General features: G+C 41.1%; 1 protein-coding gene across 2 annotated transcripts in view; it reads right to left on the bottom strand.

Moving 5' to 3' along the window:
- wsb1 (WD repeat and SOCS box containing 1) overlaps window positions 1-21072 on the bottom strand; it is a 71800-nt gene that overhangs the window by 24763 nt on the left and 25965 nt on the right. For both annotated transcript variants that reach the window (XM_077610611.1, XM_077610612.1), the window contains exon 6: window positions 17063-17235. In XM_077610611.1, the coding sequence (XP_077466737.1) occupies window positions 17063-17235 (173 nt within the window). The remainder of the gene's footprint in view (window positions 1-17062; window positions 17236-21072) is intronic.

Below are 21072 nucleotides of genomic sequence, written 5' to 3'. Positions count from 1 at the left end.
AGAACAGAATTATACTACAATCAATGTCTGTGTCCATAAAGAATCTTTTTATTTATGTATTTGAAAAATACAAGAAGGGAAAAATACAGTTCCGTATTTTCACACCTATAGGACGAACCGCCTAAACTGGGCGTATGTTCTGTTTTTTTTGCCCATAGGTTAGGCGCTTCAGCCCAAAGGGCGCTAGCATGACACTATGCTAGCATGACACTATGCTAGCATGACACTATGCTTTCATATGTTATGCCATCGTATGTTATGCCATCGTATGTTATGCCATCGTATGTTATGCCATCGTATGTTATGCCATCGTATGTTATGCCATCGTATGTTATGCCATCGTATGTTATGCCATCGTATGTTATGCCATCGTATGTTATGCCATCGTATGTTATGCCATCGTATGTTATGCCATCGTATGTTATGCCATCGTATGTTATGCCATCGTATGTTATGCCATCGTATGTTATGCCATCGTATGTTATGCCATCGTATGTTATGCCATCGTATGTTATGCCATCGTATGTTATGTTAGGGCAGTGGTTCTTAACCTTGTTGGAGCTACCGAACCCAAGCAGTTTCATACACGCATTCACCGAACCCCACCAGTTTCATATACGCATTCAACAAACCCTACTTAAGTGTGAAATAAAAGATGATTTTTTTTCATGATCATCTGCAGCCAGTAATGGTCAAGTGGGGCATGTTATCGTGAATAGACATGATGAATCAATGTGTCCTGACCTCCATGGCAGAGGCTCTACCGAACCCCTAGGGTTCGATCAAACCCAGTTTAAGAACCACTGTGCTAGGGTATGTTATGCTAACATATGTTATGCTAATGTGTTTTTTAAAGGCAGTATGAGCAAAACTAAGTTTGATTGTGCTTTATTGAGGTAAAAGCTACTCACGTTAATAGAAATTAAAGCAGTTAAACATCTACAAAACTGTCAAACTCCTCATCTTCTGTAGCCGATATAGAGAGTTTGGCCAAGTGGTTCACCGTTCAACATGCTATGCTCCATCTCACTGTCAGAGTCAGAGTTGTCACCAGGGTATTTCGGGAACTTGATGCCAGCTTTGGCGAAAGCTCGAACAACAGTGCTGGCCGACACTTGAGCCCAGGTATCCACAACCCATTGACATATTGCTGCCTGACATACCTTCATGACGTCAAATCAAATTGAGGCAACGCAAGTCAAGGACATACCGTATTTTATCTGTAAATCTTTTCGCTATTTTGAAATAAATGACAGTATCGGCCTTCGCTTGCGTCATGACGTCACGGCGTACGCAATGGCGCCAGTGTTGTGCCATCAAATTGCTGTTTTGTGCAAGTCATGTTTTTATGCGCATATAAGCCATACCCTTGATTCAGTCATTTTTTGTCCGACAAAAGCGGCTTATATGCGAGTAAATACGGTAAATGTAGCAGCGTTTTTTTCTCTCTCTTGCTTTGGATGAGTCAACAGACATAAGCAATTTATCCCAGTTGAGCGCGATTACAAGGTATGCTGTCGGTAACATACATGTGAAACGTCTTGCAGTTTTGACTATGAAAGGACAACAAGTTCATTTAAGTTAAATTTTCCCCTCCGCGGACTCCACGTTGTACCGAATAATGTCTCATTTTATAGTATTAACCATCATAACCACAAGTTATTTGTTACTCTGTCAGTAGATGGTGAATTACAAACAATAAAAATGTTTTTCTATTGAAATATCTTGTTTTTTGTTGTTTTTTTACAGAGGGTGGGAACAAATTAATTTGTATTTAGTTCATTTCTATGGGAAACGTTGTTTTGAGATATGAGTAAATCGACATACGAGCTCGGTCGTGGAACACATTAAGCTCGTATCGCAAGGTATGACTGTATGATTTGATCTTAAACGCACGCACATATTCAAGTGTTGAAATTGTTTTAAATGCTCATATTTACTTGTATTTTTTAAACATTGTACGGCCCTCATGGAATTGCATTTAAAAATATGTGGTGTTTATGGCTCTCCTGGCCAAAAAGGTTCCCAACCCCTGCTTCAAACCATTGATAGGGACTTCCACTCGGCTTGCCCGGCATATTAGCCCTGGGCCACTGTGGCGCTCGATACTCGTGCTCTAACAATGGAAACCAAAAGAGGCCGAAAGAGAAAGCGACTATGGTGAAAGTACCACATGTCAAACTTTCTCGAGACCAAGGGAACCAGTGTAATGACTTCACGTTACTCCTCCTACATCCAGTTGTTATAAACATTGAATTAAAGATATCGCCAGTATGATTCCATCTTAAAGTTGTGCACTTCAAGGTCGCTAGCTGAGCCACAATCTACAGACAATACTCAAGCAAATGACAATATACAATGCCTTGTGAAAGTATTCGGCCTTCTTAAATTTTTCAACATTTGGCCACAAAGCCTTCAAACATAAGGATATAAAATTTTATATTTTTATTTGTCAAGATTCAACATCAGATGGGACACAATTGTGAAGTAGAACAACATTTATTGGATATTTTAAAACTTTAACAAATAAAAACCTGAAAAGTGGGGCGTGCAATATTATTATTGGTTCTCTTACATTAATACTTTGTAGCACCATATTTTGCTGCAATTACGGCTGCAAGTCACTTGGGGGATGTCTCGATCAGTTTTGCACCTCAAGAGACTGAAATTATTGACCATCCTTCTTTGCAAAACCGTTTAAACTCAGTGACGTTGGATGGAGAGCGTTTGTGAACAGCAGTCGTCAGCTCTACCCACAGATTTTTAGTTGAATTCGGGTAAGGACTTGGATTTAGCCATTCCAACACCTTAATACCTTTACAGTGGTACCTCGACATACGAGTGGCCCGACATACAAGGAATTCGAGATACGAGTAAAATTTCGGGCAAATATTTATCTTGAGATACGAGCCAAATTTTGATAAACAAGCAGAATGTATCTCTGGTCGCAACTCCCTCTTGTAATGTCTTTGCAAGCACTGGACGGAGCGTTGCATTTTTTCAGTTTTTTTTCTTCCCGTTAGTCATTGCAAATGGCGAGGCGATCGCTAATACGAGTTACATATACTACTTGGCAATTGGACGTGCTATTGTGAGGACATTTGTGTGCATAATTTTCGGAATATTTTGAAGGGAATACAAAAGCAAACTACCATCGATAGGTTGCATCCGAAACTCGGGGTGGAAGCGGGGCAAACAGAGCCAACCCGGCCGGGAGAAGAAAGGTTTAAAAATGTGTTGGAACTATTGAAAATAAGTTATCCTGCTTCTGGGTTAGAGTGTGAAAATGCTTGCTCATATAATTCAGGGGCACCCTGGGGCCTGGAGGAAGTTTCGCCTTATTCAACAAAGAGGAACTGCTCCAGGGGTCAGGCGCCTGTTTGAACTATCGTGTGAAGATTACGGGAGAAGGGGAAAGAGAATGTAAAAGTGTTACCTTGAAAGAACATGTGGTCATGCAACAAAGACCCTTTTCAACTGGGAGACAACCCCCTCTTTCCTTTGATCAGCTTGAAACTTCCTGTAACTAGGGCACTCCCGAAACACAATAAAAGACAAGGCGAGAGGAGACATCCTCAGAGTGTGTCGGAGGATTGTGACGGAGCAGTCCCGAGACCCTCTCATTGCAAATAAAGTTGACTCAATTCTCTGTGTTTTCCTTCTTTCAGATTGGTGATACAAATGTTTGGTGTTTAGACCTAACATTTACATGGTCCTTCGAGATGGATCCCAAGATACCTGACGATCCCCGCGGGTGAGCAAGATCCAGAAAAGTCTGTGCCCACAGCATAAAGATCCTTTTCCAGGACTGTTTCTTCCTTACGGGCTGGGGTCCAAAGGTTGAAGGGAAACCAAGGACACAGAGAATCGTGAGTAAATTTTATTTAAAAAAGGAATGAATGAGAAATGAAGTAAAATAGAGACAAACAACAAAATTCCGTAGGAGGGCAGACTCCCTTAGTTGAAACAGACTGATTAAATTCTGTAAAGGATGGCGGAGTCCTGGTTGTAAATAAAAACCCTGACAATCCTAGGCACTATCAGGTAAAATTCAGACAACAAACGAAATTCCGTAGGAGGGCAGACTCCCTTAATTGAAATAGATTAATTAAATTCTGTAAAGGATGGCGGAGTCCTGGTTATGTTGAACAAAGAAGCGAACTAAAAGGAATGAAAGTGTAAAAGTGAAAGGAAATACATTTTACCAATAGGTGATTTGTATCTCATACCAAAACAACAGGAATCAAATGGTGAACTTCAGTGGATGTTTGTAGACAAGAAACTCCACCTGAAAAGGTTGAAGCGAGTTTACCACTTAAGGAAATTATCACCATCCTGTTGACAAACCCAGTGTTAGTGCACTATAGGTGTAAAGACCCACTGGGACTAAATTTAATTCAAAATGGGGAAAGTACAGAGTAAAGAAATAAAAAAAAAGAGAAATTCCTCTCGGAACTCGCGTGTAAAGATTGGAAGGCAGTCCATAAAGAGGATCCCGACGCGGTGGAATCCTTGTTATTGGGGAGAAAAATATGGATTCACCGGTAGACTAATGATAAAAGACATCCGTGAACTACAACAAAAAAATCGAAAAATAATGTAACAAAAAACGACGTAAAATGCAAAAACAAGGTTATGATCAAACCAAAACGTGGATGCAGATGGCAGGGCAAAGAGAAAAGGGTGAGAAAGATATTGTTATACAGTGCCAAGATACTGAAAGAGCTCGATATAAAGAAAAAAAAATAGAATAAAAACTATAAACGCATGCAAGTAATTTTCATATGAATATATATATATATATATATATATATATATAAGTACGCTATGACGCGTTCATAAATGATATAAGTACGATTGCCGAGAAAAATAGGAGTTTAATCGGCGAAAAAGAATACTTAGACGGATAAAAATAAGATAAGAAAATAAGTATTTAAGAGATGGTGGATTGGGAAGATATATATATATATATATATTAGGCCTGTTAAGAAACAGTGGCCCCCCTGTTCAGCCCACTCCTCGTAACAGGCTCCACACGCAAGCCGGGAGCACCACGGGGGGGCGGAGGCCTGGAATGCAAGACACCTCAAGTAACATCTCCCCACACAATGAAGCAAAGAGGCGCAGTAATATAGAGACAAAGAGAATAATAAGAGCTAATAAATTGAGACGGGGCGTCCCTAGAACAAAAGAAGAGAAGCGAGGAGGGAGAGAGAAGGGGGATAGATAGAACAAAGAGAAAATGGCCGAAAAATGTGGAGCCAGGCAAGAAGCCCACTTTATGGCCAGCCCCCTTCACAGATGCGGACCCCTCACCCGCCAAGCACACCCGGTGCAAACAAAAAGAGGGGGGTCGCCCATAGCTCTTACTGCCCCTCTCACACCTGGAGCCAGGAGAGAGCCCACACCAGCCCAGCACAAGGCCCCCTCCCCCTGCACAAAGACAGAGAAAGTTGACAGAGAGTTTGAGAGATGTAGGGAGAGAGAGAGATAGTTGAGTGTTATGATATATTAGTGACAAATTATGGGTCCTTTATTAAACACTGAAATTTATATTAGGCAATGCATAGTAAAAGGTTATTTTCCCTAAATTTTAAATTGAGGTAATTGTGAGCATAGAAAATGGCTCTTATTTTAAATAAAACCGCCTTCTTAGAGCGGATAGGAATTCAGCTAGAGCTTTAACTATTGGTTTTGGCAATATGAGAGTGATTTGCGATTTAGACTTAAGTAGTAAGAATCATCCAAATTATTAATGATATCAAACATGGAGAAAACAATGCAGAAATGGCATTCATCCAAATTATTAAGTAAATTATACCTGGCTGGTTTAGATAAAATAATTGATTTAGGATAGGCATGATTTCCCTGAGATGGATTAAAGTATCATACATATTCAGTGCACGGGATATGTATTTTGTTTTGCCCATCAGCAGATGGAATATGCTTTGGCGTGGGTCATATTAATGACTATTAGAATATTAATTGCATTAGCATCAAACAGTTGATGTCAACTAAATGACGTTAACCCATTTCTTTTGAGAATGGTTAGTGCTGATAGCACAGCAAAAAGGTGGTTAGCTGCCAAGGAGCCTCAGACTGGGGATGGCGCTCTCCACTAGTGAAAAATTGCAGACCACTGATGTCTGAAGATGAGTGTGAGCATGAATGGTTGTTTGTTTGTCTTTTTGTGTTTCTAATTGGCCAACCACCAAGATATATAATCAATCAGATATCAAGATGGAAAACGATTTAGAAATTTGAAATCAATTTTTGATGAAAATTATTTAGTCCAATGAAATTTTTGGTGAAAAAAGCAGCAGTACTCCAAACGTGAAACTTGAAGTGGAGAAACAAATCTGCTATGCAAAATTTAGGAGCACTGAGAAAAACAAAAAACAAAGACAGTGCTTGATACGAAATTCTAAAGTACTATTGATTTATTGTGATAATGGCATCCAAATTGTGTTAACAGAATAATTGACTGAATTGAAAAAAGGTTCCATATTTCGTTATGAAATCATTGCGCCTACATAACGAGGTCAACCGGACAACAAAATATGGACATCCTATTTAGTAGACCATACCAAACGCCATTATTCACTACACGATTGGAACTAGAGGATGAGACTAATCATATGTCTGCATAAAAGAAAAAACTTTAAAGAAACGCATTAATTTTGGGTTGGCAGAGGGAGATTGTGCTTCTTAACAGGAAACATGGAGAGCACGCATGAGCAACCCAGGATGAGAGTGTCCGTGCAAGTGTTGTTGACCCACAGGCAGACATGAGAATGGCCGATCCACCTTTTCTCTGTAAGAGGGTTCTCTCAGTTGAAACGTTTGAGGAGACAGGTAAGATAAACTTTTTGACGTAATCAGACGGAATGGCAAGCACTCCAATATTGATTGGAAAGATTATTGCTCGGGCAGCAATGCTGTAAGCCATAAGGAACTTTTTATATTGGTTTTATTGTCTCCATAAAAAAATGAAAGCGTTTCAATTGAGACTAAACCTTCTTACAGATATTTAAAGTAAACAATTGAGACTAGATCTTTTTACAGATTTTTAAAGTAAACAATTAGAGAGAAAAGAGAAAATACAATGGATAGAAATGTAACTAGATTTTAATTTTATGCCTGACTATTGAAAAATATTGATTAAGAAAGTTTTATAGGAGATGATTGGCAAACTCCAAAGACAATGGAATGTTACATTTGATAAAAAGACTACTAGTTTGGGATATTTTGAATTTCAAACAACTGAGTTTAATATGCAACGCGATACACATTGTTAATTGAATTGGGACTTGATTAGTATGCATTTTATAAGTAATGAGTTTTAATTGCTCTAAAGGACACAATTATGCTAGAAATATTGACCCTGACAAACAAGGGGTGGTTACAATTTAGTCACTAAATTGTAACCACCCCTTGTTTGTCAGGGTCAATATTTCTAGCATAATTGTGTCCTTTAGAGCAATTAAAACTCATTACTTATATTACTTTGTCACCAAACTACGGCCCGCGGGCACATTTGGACCGGCCCTCTGAACAATACCAGAGACGCTATCGGATTTTTTTTCCTATTTGGCCTTGAAGACTGGGACGTTTTAATCTTGTGTTTGGTTCATTGCACCCCTGCTGAGCCCACAAATCATCCCAGTGAAGCGGGGCTTCGCATTGCTTCTTTGGTGACACGCGCGGGGAGAGTGTTTCCCTTTGATGCATGCGGGCACGTCCACCGTTGCATGCACGAGCAGTGTTACCGAGACATCTGGACGATCGCAGGTGAGGGCGGAGCCCTGGGACCATCGCGGACTATTCAAGCATATTAAAACTGCAACCTGTTTGAGAACGGAATAATGACGAAAAAGTTAGGTGAGAGAAAAATTGATTCAGAATGCAGGGTATTTAACCTGGAGTGGACAAATGATTATTTTTTTGTTCAATGCAAAGAAAAGGCTGTTTGTCTCATTTGTCAAGAGACGGTGGCGGTATTCAAAGAATACAATCTTTGCCGACACTATGAATCCCGTCACAAAGACAAGTACGATAGATTGCAAGGCCAAATACGAGCAGACAAACTCTCAAAGCGAAAAAGTGGACTACTATCTCAGCAGAACCAGGCATCCGTTCGGGCCAGCTTTTGGGTTGCTAAATTGATAGCAAGCAGCGGTAAGCCTTTCACTGACGGAGAGTTTGTTAAGAAATGTATGGATACTGTCGTGGAGGAGGTGTGTCCCGAGAAGAAAGATGCATTTAATGCCGTAAGTCTGTCGGTGAGTACAATGACCAGACGCGTTGAAGAAATCGGGAGTAATGTATATGCCCAGCTGCAGCAGAAGACGAAATAATTTGACTTTTTTTCATTAACACTGGATGAAAGCACGGACGTGCAAGACACAGCGCAACTGCTCATTTTTATTCGTGGAGTTAGCGCAAACTTTGAGATTTGCGAGGATCTGGCACCCCTCCAAAGTCTCAAAGGGACTACAACGGGAGAGGATATTTTTGACAAAGTGTGCCAAACCATGGAGAAGTTGGACCTGGACTGGTCAAAGCTAGCTAGCATCACGACTGACGGGGCTCCTAGCATGGTGGCCGAAACTCGCGGTCTAATAATGGGACGCATGAACCGGGAGTTGGAAAAAAGGGGTCTCACCGCCCCGCTACGAGTCCACTGCCAAATTCACCACCAAGCACTGTGCTGCAAAATGTTGACGTGGGATTCTGTAATGACGGTTGTGGTGTCATGCATAAACTTCAGAGCAAAGGGAGAAGATTGTGCATGGCACAACAGAAAGTTAATGTTCCATGGCTTTTTTTTCTATGAAGAACCCAGAGAGAGTTATTTAGTTATTATTTATTTCATAAATAGTGTTATTTATTTCCTGTTTTTCCTGTAAAGAACTCAGAGAGGGTTATTTAGTTATTATTTATTTCATTAATAGTGTTATTATAGGTTTCCTGACTTTTTTTCTGTAAAGAACCTGGAAAGGGTTATTTGGTTATGTGTGGCTTTCTGGAAAACAATAAAAAAAAATTAAGCTCCCCTACGATCGTCACACTTTTTCTGTTACAAACTGGTACCGGCCCCCCATCAGAGAAGGGAAAAGTTATGTGGCCCTCACAAGAAAAGGTTTGGTGACCCCTGATTTAGTGGGTTCAATTCTATTCAGAATTATAAATGTGTGCATTTTGTTTCTGGATATTAATTGATGTGAATCTAAACTGTTACAGAGAACGGGAAAGCTGTTTTCCTGAGGAGAAAGCAGCCTGGTTTGCTTTTTGTATTTTTCCTATTTTTAGTATGATTTGTTAATTTGTGTAATTGCAGGAAAGGAAAAAACAAATATGGTTTTTGATCTTAACAAGGAAGCAGTGATCAAAATAGAATATCAGCTAGCATATTTAATTTTGACTGATAAGGTATTTAAATTTTCACAAACTATAGTGATGGAATAAGTAAGAATGTTGCGATTTTTGTTCATTGGGGTATTAAGCCCAACCAAATAGCTGTAAGCAAATGTTAAGCACGTGTTGAAGACAACGACAGAACACAGCAGCTAAAGCAGCAGCGCAAACACTTACTGCACAGCATACACAACAACAAAACTGAGCCGATCTCAAGAACAGTCTGCAGACGAACTGTACACAGCTAAAGGCCTACCGTGCCTACCAAAAATTTATTCCAAAATTGAGCCATAAATGTCTCAACAGGGGGGAGATATGATGGACATCTAAATACCTATTTTAATTTTTTTTGTAGGAACTGTTTAATTTGTTACAGATATAATGTGCAAGATGACCTCAGGCCCAAACAAGGCCAATGTCCAAAAGAGTGTGGGACTGGTAGAGCAAACAAATGGTACGATAAAACCGAGGCTTAAGAAAACCATGGAAGAGATAAAAGAAGCCATGGCCAGAACGCCTAACACTGGTAAAAACGTATATGAAGATAGTGCCAACTAGCTCGAGATTGACACTTTTGAGATGGTTCTTGGAAGACCATTCCAACTTCCTTTATGGGAAGATGACCCATGACGAGAGACTAAGGAAGGAGAGAAACTTATCCAAAGAACATGTAAGCTGCCGTGATCCTTTTGTCTATCTTGCAAGAGGTGGTGAAGCCAGGTGACTGGATCCTGATCCGAGTCATAAAAAGGAAGTCCTGGTTCTCTCCACGATGGGAAGACCCATTCGTGGCCCAACTCACCAACCTCCACAGCAGCAAAGATCGCTGAAAAGTATGAAGAAGAAACACTGGCACTCGCCTAAGTGGGAAGGATCCTATCAGGTTTTATTAACCACAGGAACGGCAATTAAAATAGCAGAATGAAATACCTGGATTCACCTGGCACATTGCAAAAGGGTTATCAAGTATGACTAATTTAACGATTTCGATCATCTCGTTCTTCCTAGCCGTTGTTTTTAGTATTGTAGTGATCGCGCTGTGGTATCTGCTGTAGTAGCATTGTAGTCCTTCACCCCGCCTCCGGAGGAAGTCCGACTACAAAGGGGGCTGTAATTTTAGTTTACAGTCATCTCAAACCCGGTGAAGATTGTACACAACTCAGTGCTGGCATTAGGAAAGATTCCAATCTACCACCATGATATTCACCCGGGTACACATGGGATAGTATTTTTCCAATGGCGGATGAAGAAAAGAAGAAACCAGTGTTTTCAAAGAAAATAGCACGAGCCAACTTCACGTGCATTAATAGAATGGGAAGTGGGTTGATTCTGGACGACTTAATAGTATACAATGTAAACAAGTGGTGACGGTTGCTATTACATTCAAACCGGTAGCTCGTAGCGACATCTGGTGGTGGTGTGGTGATAATAGATTGTAAGACAGGTTGCCATTCAACACTACTGGCTATTGTGCATCTGTGTCACTGCTTCTGCCTGTCTCCATAACAAAGATGTCTGCTCCTGAGTTGGTCACTGCAGCAGGAAACGTCCTGCCCTAGCACTGGAATGGCAGAACCAAGCGGTCCGCTCTTGGATGGGGCGATGGGGACCCAACCTACATCGACAGCATCGGGGTCCCCCGAGGTGTACCAGATGAGTATAAGCTCGCTGACCAAATTGCAGCTGGTTTTGAATCATTCCGGTGTTGGTGGTGTACTATTAACAAGAAATGTGGACAGAATCAACTACATCCATTACAATGTGCAACGACTGGGGAACAGGACGGAAGAAGGGTTTGCAGCCATCCATGAACAGTTGTTGGCTACCTCCTTGATGGCCTTCCAGAACAGGATTGCTGTTGACATGCTCCTGGCAGAGAAAGGTGGCGTCTGCTCCATCTTTGGCGACCAATGCTGCACATTCATCCCGAACAATACAGCAGCTGACGGGAGCTTAACCAAGGCCCTGGAGGGCCTTCGATCCCTCAACAGCAAGATGAAGGAACATTCTGGAATCGACACCTCAATGTGGGACGAATTTGGTAGCATCTTTGGCAGATACAAAGTTGGTGTATCAGTTTTAATGTCAATCGCTGTTTTTGCTGCCATTCTCACAACTTGTGGATGTTGTTGTATTCCCTGTATTCGTGCGTTATATCAAAGATTAATAACAAAAGCCATAGAACCAGTCAAATCAGAAATGTATGCCTTATTGACATCTGAAGGCGAACCACGGGACAATGACGAGTCTGGGGATGATGAGGAAACGCAGTTCATGGGACTGCCTGACCTGTTCCCAGACCCTAAAGATTATGGCATTGACTTTTGAGTGTAACGTTTTTCTGTTATTTTGGTGATCCTATGATTCGAAAATCTGAAAAGAGGAGGTCATGGGTGATGATATTTTATAGCAGAATCCGGATAAACAGGAGGGAAATGTTGGAACTATTGAAAATAAGTTATCCTGCTTCTGGGTTAGAGTGTGAAAATGCTTGCTCATATAATTCAGGGGCGCCCTGGGGCCTGGAGGAAGTTTCGCCTTATTCAACAAAGAGGAACTGCTCCAGGGGTCAGGCGCCTGTTTGAACTATCGTGTGAAGATTACGGGAGAAGGGGAAAGAGAATGTAAAAGTGTTACCTTGAAAGAACATGTGGTCATGCAACAAAGACCCCTTTCGACTGGGAGACAACCCCCTCTTTCCTTTGATCAGCTTGAAACTTCCTGTAACTAGGGCACTCCCGAAACACAATAAAAGACAAGGCGAGAGGAGAGGAGACATCCTCAGAGTGTGTCGGAGGCTTGTGACGGAGCAGTCCCGAGACCCTCTCATTGCAAATAAAGTTGACTCAATTCTCTGTGTTTTCCTTCTTTCAGATTGGTGATACAAATGTTTGGTGTTTAGACCTAACAAAATGTAAAACAAAATTAGAATTAAGTTTAGTGTAAGGTTGGATGAAACTTATTTTTGATTGTCTGCATCGTAATCCTAGTTCATTTAAATTTGTTTGTTATGTTACGAGTGTTGCCGTGCTAAAAGTCTACCCCCTCACCCCCTTCTCTGTCCCTCCCTCTACCCTCCGCGAAAACCGTCTAATTTTAGTTCTATTAAACACATTTTAGTTCTATTAAACCACTAGTTATTTGACACTTTGTTAATAGATGGCAAATTAGAACAAACAAAAAAAATCCAATCCAATATCCTGATTTTGGTGTTTTTTTCAGAGGGTTGGAACGAATTAATTTGTTTTTAGTTCATTTCAATGGGAAACGTTCGTTTGAGTTACGAGAAAACCGACATACAAGCTCAGTCCCGGAACAAATTAAGCTCGTATCTTGAGGTACCACTGTATTTGTGAAATTTATTATATTTTGGATCATTGTCCTGTTGGAAGATAAATCTCCGTCCCACTCTCAGGTCTTTTCCAGACTTCAACAGGTTTTCTCCCAGAATGGTCCCATATTTGGCTCCATTCATCATCCCATTAATTTTAACCATCTTCCCTGTCATGAAGCTGTCACCTTCTTTTTTGACGGTGGGGATGGTGTGTTCACGGTGATCAGCTGTGTTTCTTTTACGCCAAACGTTTTGCATTGTGGCCAAAAAGTTTGATTTTGGTTTCATCTGACAGGAGTCTCTTCTTCCACCTTTTTGGTGTCTCCCAAGTGGCTTGTGGCAAACTTGGAAAGAGACTTTTTATGGATATCTTTGAGAAATGGCTTTCTTCTTGCCACTCTTCAATAAAGCCAGTTTGGGCAGTGTATGACTGATTGTCCTATGACAAACTCTCCCACCTCAGCTGCCTCTGATCTCTGCAGTTCATCTAGAGCAGTGCTTCTCAATTATTTTCTGTTGCACCCCACCCTGGAAGAATTAAACGTCTCGCCCCTCGCCCCAACCAAAAATTAGTATTTTTCAATAGAAGTATACGTCTGCATAACTCCCTACGCAAACTCTAACAGTGAGTGCCCCACATCTATCCACTGAGTGATTGTGCAATGACACTTTATCCTAGTCTGGCGAAAAGTATGTTTCCTGAGTCACAAGCTACCAGGTGTCGCTTCGCGCCCCCCTAGGTCCTTGGTCTTCATGATGTTCTCTGCACTTTAAACAGAAGCCTGAGACTATCACAGCATTTGTACGGAGACATAACAACACACAGGCGGATTCTATTTACAATGGCTTCAACTTTTGCGGATTCACTACATCGCACATTTTTTCTGGAAAAGAAAGTTCATAAAAATGGGAAAATCCACTCTTTAGCAGAAGCCACTCCCCTGTCTTCCGCTTGCCACTAGGAAAATGGCGGGTGACAGAAGAAGGTCAATGTCACTCAACTGAGGAATAAAATGGCGGGCAGCGGGCGATGGCCATCATTTTTATCCAAAAAGAGAGCTTTCTGAGTGGCCGGGAACCCGTGTGAGGGTGGATTTGTATTAGAAATGCAAGCCCTGTACGACCTTAGGCCGTGGCGCTTATTTGAAAATACAAATTGCTGGGCGAATTGGACAGCAGAGAGCACCAGCAAAGGCGAAATCTTTTTCTCTTTTTTTTTAAGAAAGGAGAGCAACATTATGGCGAATGGAATTGGCCATGTCCAAAAATAGAGACCTTTGGCCGGCGAGATTCCATTTAAGTCCGGGCAGCAGGCTGACGTCGTTGCACTTATCCGAAAATAGAGCTCCTTGGACGGCTAATTGACCGTTGGACGACTAATTGACCGTTGGATGGCGCGGAGGCCTGAAGTGGAAATTTAATTTCTCGGCCGGCAATCCAGCAGAGCGTGCCAGCGGCAAGCAAGGTCTGCCCCGCGACCCGGCCCAAGCCGGAAAAGGCAGCAACAAGTTTTTTTGGAAGCAGATGCTTTCTTCCAGACATTTTATTCAAAGATTGATGAACGTGCGGATCATCATCATCATGTGTCGGAATGCTGTTGCCTGGCTTCGTGGTAAAGCCAGCTTTAATCGTTTAAAAAACAAGAACAACGCCTATGTTTTGCATAGCTGCCAACCTCCGTCTACGCCATTTCAGGAGTAACCTTGTCCCATTTCCAGAGTGAATGTGACAAAATTATCATAAAATATTTAATAAGCCATTAAAATGAATTAACATGCAAAATCTATTCATGTGTCGGGAAGCCAACGTGAGGCAACAGAGGTAGAGAAAACAAACATGAACACATCTAAAAAACATAAAATTAAGAATTCAAAACAATATTACATTGAACTTTTATAATCATTTTCATTAATCTTTTATGATTTCTTTGGCATCTAATTTTCCACCCATTTTATTTATCGCCACTGTTTTTTACCTGTTTGGATTCAAGTTCCCCTTCGCCGGTGCTTGTTGACAGATGAAAATACTTAATAATGTACTCACAGTGAAAATAGTTCCTCTCTGCTTGATATAAATACAAAAAACAGGTTAATGGGAGTTTTAGTCCAAGTCCTTGAAGGGGAGCCCTGTTTCAGCAAGGTACAGTTTTTCCATTGGGGATGAAACCGTTTGTGAAGGCTTTTGTAATCCAGGGTTTCCGGTTCCTCATCCAGTATACAGGCAGCAAGGCTTTGTTCTTGGTTGTATTAAGTTAATTTAGTCTTCTTGTGGCCATGTCTGTTCTACATTATCAGCAAGATTCGAGGGATTACTGTACTCGCCTGACTAAACGCGGGATGGAAACATGTAAAGTAACAAAACGACCTAAAAAACACCACTGTCTGTTCTGAACTAAGCAGTCAAAACATAGGCTTTCTTCTTGTTTTTTAAAGCATGAGGATGGTCAAACTTGAATAAAGCTGGCTTTACCATGAATGAAGCCAGGCAGGAGCATTCCCACACATGATGACGATGATCCGCATGTTAAGCTAATCTTTGATTAAAAAGGAAAATTGGGGGGGACAGACCTCACTCGCCGTGGGCATTACCCGCCTGATGGCCAGCTAACGTGTGCCAACGGATCGCCGGGCGACCAGCCGGGAAATTAAACTTCCACTTCGCTCCTCCACGCCGTCCAACCATCAATTTGCTGTCCAGGGAGCTCTATTTTCCGATAAGTGCAACGACGTCCGCCTCCGGCCCAGACTTAAATGGAATATTAACTTCCACCGCGGCGTCCCGCCATCCTCGCCGGTGCTCTATTTTTGGACAAGGCTTTGGACCATAACGTCACCCAGAGCTTGCACTTTTGCACATTGCACATTTCTGGGACATTCCTTCCGGAGTCTGCTTTATGTAGTCGTCTTTATGGCGTCCGCCCACCATTTTGTCCATGGGTGCTGAGTTTAGAGTGACAGACCTCTCTGTCTTCCGCTATATTCTTAGTTCTTATGAACTTTTTTTTTTTTTTAAATCTGCAATGTGGTGGAGCCGCGAAAATTGAAGCCGCAAAGTGAAGAAGGATTACAGTACAGTAACACCTTCGGGACCACGCTCGTATGTCGATTTACTCACATCTCAAATCAAATTCTCCAATAGAAATGAACAACATACAAATTCGTTCCCACCATCTGAAAAAATACCAAAAAACAGGATATGACAATGTAAAAACATTTTAATTGCTTCTAATTCACCATCTACTAAGAGAGTAAAAAATAACTATCTAGTGGTTATGATGTTAAATACTAAAATGAGACATTATTCGGTACAACGGGGAGTGCTTGGAGGAGAGGGAGAGGGAGTTAATGGAGAACAACATGCTTCTGTGTCAGGCTTTCCTCGTTCTCTCAGTCATGGGGGCTGACTGATCCAATAGCCTGAACTATAGTTGGGACTTACTTCCTCCTCTGACCCACATTTTTGTATTCTAACATTTAGTACGATAAATACAAGTACTCATCTACATATTCCTTTTCCATTGAGTCTCTGCCAGCTCCTGTCCTCCCGTTATATCATCGGCCTTTAAGAACACGTTATATGAAGTATTTTTTTAATACAATTTCAAGGTGATTGTTTATTTTTTTAATAAACTTTGACAAGATACTATCATTTACCGAGATTGTAAAAATCTGTGATAATAGGAATAAGTGCTGATCCTAAATTGTAGCAAACTTTTTGGACATTAAAGCCTTGAGTTTTTGTCGACTAATGGATGAGACACACAGGAGGCAACGTCGCACGTGTACAATTCATTTTCTATGGAACTAGAGCGAGAAGGTGAGAATTGCTTCCCTGCTGCAGCTAAGCGACCCACAACAATTACTTGTACTTCTACGCCGTACTACGAGCGCCCGTACAACGAGCGAATGGAATTTCACTACTACCGTATTTACTCGCATATAAGCCGCCTGCACGTATAAGCCGCACACTGAAAGTTGCCTTGAAATTTTTGAATTTTACTATTTCTCCCATATAAGCCTCCCCCCTGATTCCCAATTTTCACCTCCATATTCATGGTATTAATAAGGAATACATGTGTGTTACTTTGAAGGGAAAAATCTTAAGAAAAATCATCACAAGTGATATTTCTGAGATACTGTATGAATCAAAATCACATTATTAGGGTCAATATCATAAGAAAGTTAATATGCCTGTCTTTGTAAATGCTAAATATAAAATAATTCAATTTGACAGATTTGTAGATGTTGTATTTTTGTCCAAAAAACTAAGATTGCAAATTAAAAGACTGCTGTATTTATAATTTGATTTTACCCCAACTCAAGAAGGATGGTGGCCTTGTGGTGATCCCAGACAATGACCCGTGTGTCATAGGAGGCAGTGGCCAACAGTGCCCCATCTGGTGAAAACTCACAAGACACCACATCATTGTGGTGGCCCTCCAACTTCTGGATTAACGTGTATTTATCCATGTTCCATAAGAACACCTGCAAGTTGAAGAAATGTCTGTTAAAAACAAAGGAATGATGAACTTGCTTATTTGTCTTATCATACTTCTAGCGTTACTTTCAGTCTATTAAGTGTTTAACTTAAAATGAAAAAGGGTATTAATAGAATTAGGTGGTGATATGTGACATATACATATACAGTTGTGGTCAAAAGTTTATATACACGTGTTAAGAACATAATGTCATGGCTCTCTTGAATTTCCAGTTATTTCTACAACTCAGATTTTTCTCTGATAGAGTGATTGGAACAGATACATCTTTGTCACAAAAAACATTCATGAAGTTTGGTTCTTTTATGACTTTATTATAGGTTAACAGAAAAACTGCTCAAATCGCAACACAAATTAGCAGTTTGGGTGACTTAGAAAGTTGTGTCAGTGAAATGAGCTTCATAGTATGGCCTCTTAACTTCTTGTGAGTGATTATGAGTGACTACAGCTGGTGACTTCTCTGAGGCCATTTAAATAGGGCTCATTGGATGCAAATGCCCACAAACGCTACAATGGGAAAGTCAAAGGAGCTCAGCATGGATCTGAATAAGCAAATCCTTGACTTGAACAAGTCAGGAAAGTCACTTGGAGCCATTTCAAACCAGCTGCAGGTACCAAGAGCACCAGTGCAAACATTAGTTTGTAAGTATAAAGTGCATGGCACTGTTTTGTCACTGCCACGATCAGGAAGAAAACGCAAACTATCACCTGCTGCTGAGAGAAAATTGGTCAGGAGGGTGAAGATTCAACCGAGAATCACCAAAAAGCAGATCTGCCAATAATTAGAAGCTGCTGGAACACAGGTGTCAGTGTCCACAGTCAAGCCTGTTTTGCATCTCCATGGACTGAGAGGCTGCCGTGCAAGAAGGAAGCCCTTGCTCCAAAAGCGGCACCTTAAGGCGCGATTAAAGTTTGCTGCTGATCACATGGACAAAGATAAGACCTTCTGGAGGAAAGTTCTGTGGTCAGACATAACAAAAATCGAGCTGTTTGGCCACAATCCCCAGCAATATGTTTGGAGGAGAAAAGGTGAGGCCTTTAACCCCAAGTACACCATGCCCACCGTCAAGCACGGTGGTGATAGTATTATGCTGTGGGGCTGTTTTATTGCCAATGGAACTGGTGCTTTACAAAGAGTAAATGGGATAATGAAGAAGGAGGATTACCTTCAAATTCTTCAAGATAACCTAAAGTCATCAGCCCGAAGATTGGGTCTTGGGCGCAGTTGGGTGTTTCAACAGGACAATGACCCCAAACACTCATCAAAAGTGGTAATGGAATGGCTAAATCAGGTTAGTATTAAGGTTTTCGAATGGCCTTCCCAAAGTCCTGACTTAAACCCCATTGAGAACTTGTGGACAATGGTGAAGAAACACGTCCATGTCAGAAACCGTGACCGGACGTTTGGTCGCCCGGACGTTTGGTCGCCCGGACGTTTAGTCGCCCGGGTGAATATAATTTTGAGAGCTGGTTTCAACAGTAGATATTTAGATATTAAACCCTCTCTCATGAATATAATTTTGAAAGCTGGTTTCAACAGTAGATATTTAGATATTAAACTCTCTCTCATGAATTTAATTTTGAGAGCTCGTTTCATCAGTAAACACTCTGTCATGTTGTCAAACGTCCGGACGACCAAACGTCCGGGCGACCAAACGTCCGGCGACCAAACGTCCGGCGACCAAACGTCCGGCGACCAAACGTCCGGCGACCAAACGTCCGGCGACCAAACGTCCGAGTACCATCAGAAAGCCATCAAATTTAACTGAACTGCACCAATTCTGTCAAGAGGAGTGGTCAAAGATTCAACCAGAAACTTGCCAGAAGCTTGTGGATGGCTACCAAAAGTGCCTAATTGAAGTGAAAATGGCCAAGGGACACGTTACCAAATATTAGCGCTGTTGTATGTATATTTTTGATCCAGCAGATTTGATCACTTTTTTCTGTTCACCCATAATAAAGTCATAAAAGAACCAAACTTCATGAATGTTTTTTGTGACAAAAAAGTATCTGTTCCAATCACTCTATCAGAGAAAAATCATAGTTGTAGAAATAACTGGAAACTCAAGAGAGCCATGACATTATGTTCTTCACAAGTGTATGTAAACTTTTGACCACAACTGTACACGCACATGCGCGCACAGGCGCACACACACACACACATATACACACATACACATTTACACAGACACATATATACATATACCAGTGGCAGGCCGTCAGGGCCTTCAAGGCCTTCTCTGCTGGCCTAAGAAATATCTGAATCATATATTATATTTTGTCCATCACTACTTATTAAATAATTCCAAATTGTCTGTTAGCTTCCTTTAATTGCTTTTCCCCCTGGTTGCACTGCTTCCAGATGTGTGTTTTCATATTGAAGAATTTAACCAATCACATTTCAGCCATTATTTGTTGCCAGGGTCAGAAATCTGCCTCAAAGCCTTCAGAATCAGTTCTGCGGGCTCTGCTGCATTAAACAAGCGATGATAAGACTGTTGCTTTAACCAATCAGAATTCGATTTGGTGACACCAAGGCCATTTCGCTGGCATAGGGATAAGTCATCGCTTTCACCAACTATGATTGGCTAGTAGGCGAACCAAAGCCAAAGTGAACCAGCCAGAGATCGCAAACTCCACCCACAATGGCCGACAGAGGAAAACAAATGAATTTGGTTGCAGATTTGCTCACAAAGCTATTTTCCAGATGGACTTTTCCAGAAAAAAATGGACATCATTAAGAGTGCGGTCAACTCCAAAGCTAGGAAGCCTGTTACAGCCGGGAACATTTTTTAGAGACGGACTATGCCGTAAATATGACAGGACAGGCTCGACTTTCATCATTAGCTTCGATGGCGATAGAAAAGGAAGAAAGAAAGGAGGATGGATATTGTGTACAGTTAAAAAGGATTTTTGGTGAGTAAAATATGGCTATACAGTGGTACCTCGTCATACGACCGCTCGTCATACAAAATGCTCGTCTTACGGGGGAAATTTCGATCGAATAATTCGCCCGTTATGCGGTCAAAATTTCGTGATGTGACCAAGCCAGGTCTTTTTTTGCATATCTTTCGTGTATAACAATATTTACGAGCACGGAACTAATTAATTCAGACGAGTTTCTCATACGACCAGGAAACGCACAACGCGCATGCAAAAAGAGGGCTTTCTGGGTAATGAAGTATACTCCTGCACACATTACCCATAGGCAATGGCAACCTTTCTCAGAATAAAACTTCATTACCCACAATCACTACGTGGGAAGCTCAGCTATGTCATTTCCTGTTATTCTTTCTTAGGAAAGGTCCCGCGATCGTTCCTTAAAGACTATTTCTCGTTGGCAATTGGTCGTGCGTTATCCTATTGTGAGGACATTTGTGTGCATCATTTTGGGAATATTTTGAAGGCAATACAACAGCAAACAGTCCATCGATAGCGAACGTGAGGGCGGAGGCGTGGCAAACCGCCAACCCGAAAAACGAAGGTAACAAAAGATTACAACAAAATTTGAATTCAGTTTTGCGTAAAGTTACATTAAACGTATGTTTTAGTGTCTGTATATATTAATCCAAGTTAATTTAAATTTGTTTGTTCCGTTTACGAGTGCGTTGTCGTGGAAAAAAAAAGGAACCCCCCCGGCCACGCCCCCGAACGTCTCTGTCTCCCGTCGGGGAAATCTGCCGAATTTTAGTTAGATTAAACACATTTTATTACTATTAAACCACTAGTTATGTGTTACTTTGTTAATAAATGGCGAATTAGAAGAAATTAAAAAAAATCCAATCCAATATCCTGTTTTTGGTGTTTATTCAGAGGGCTGGAACGA

The sequence above is a fragment of the Stigmatopora argus genome, chromosome 10 (genome assembly GCF_051989625.1).
Source record: "Stigmatopora argus isolate UIUO_Sarg chromosome 10, RoL_Sarg_1.0, whole genome shotgun sequence".
Classification (NCBI taxonomy): Eukaryota; Metazoa; Chordata; class Actinopteri; order Syngnathiformes; family Syngnathidae; genus Stigmatopora; species Stigmatopora argus.
This window is presented reverse-complemented; position numbering and strand designations above follow the sequence as displayed.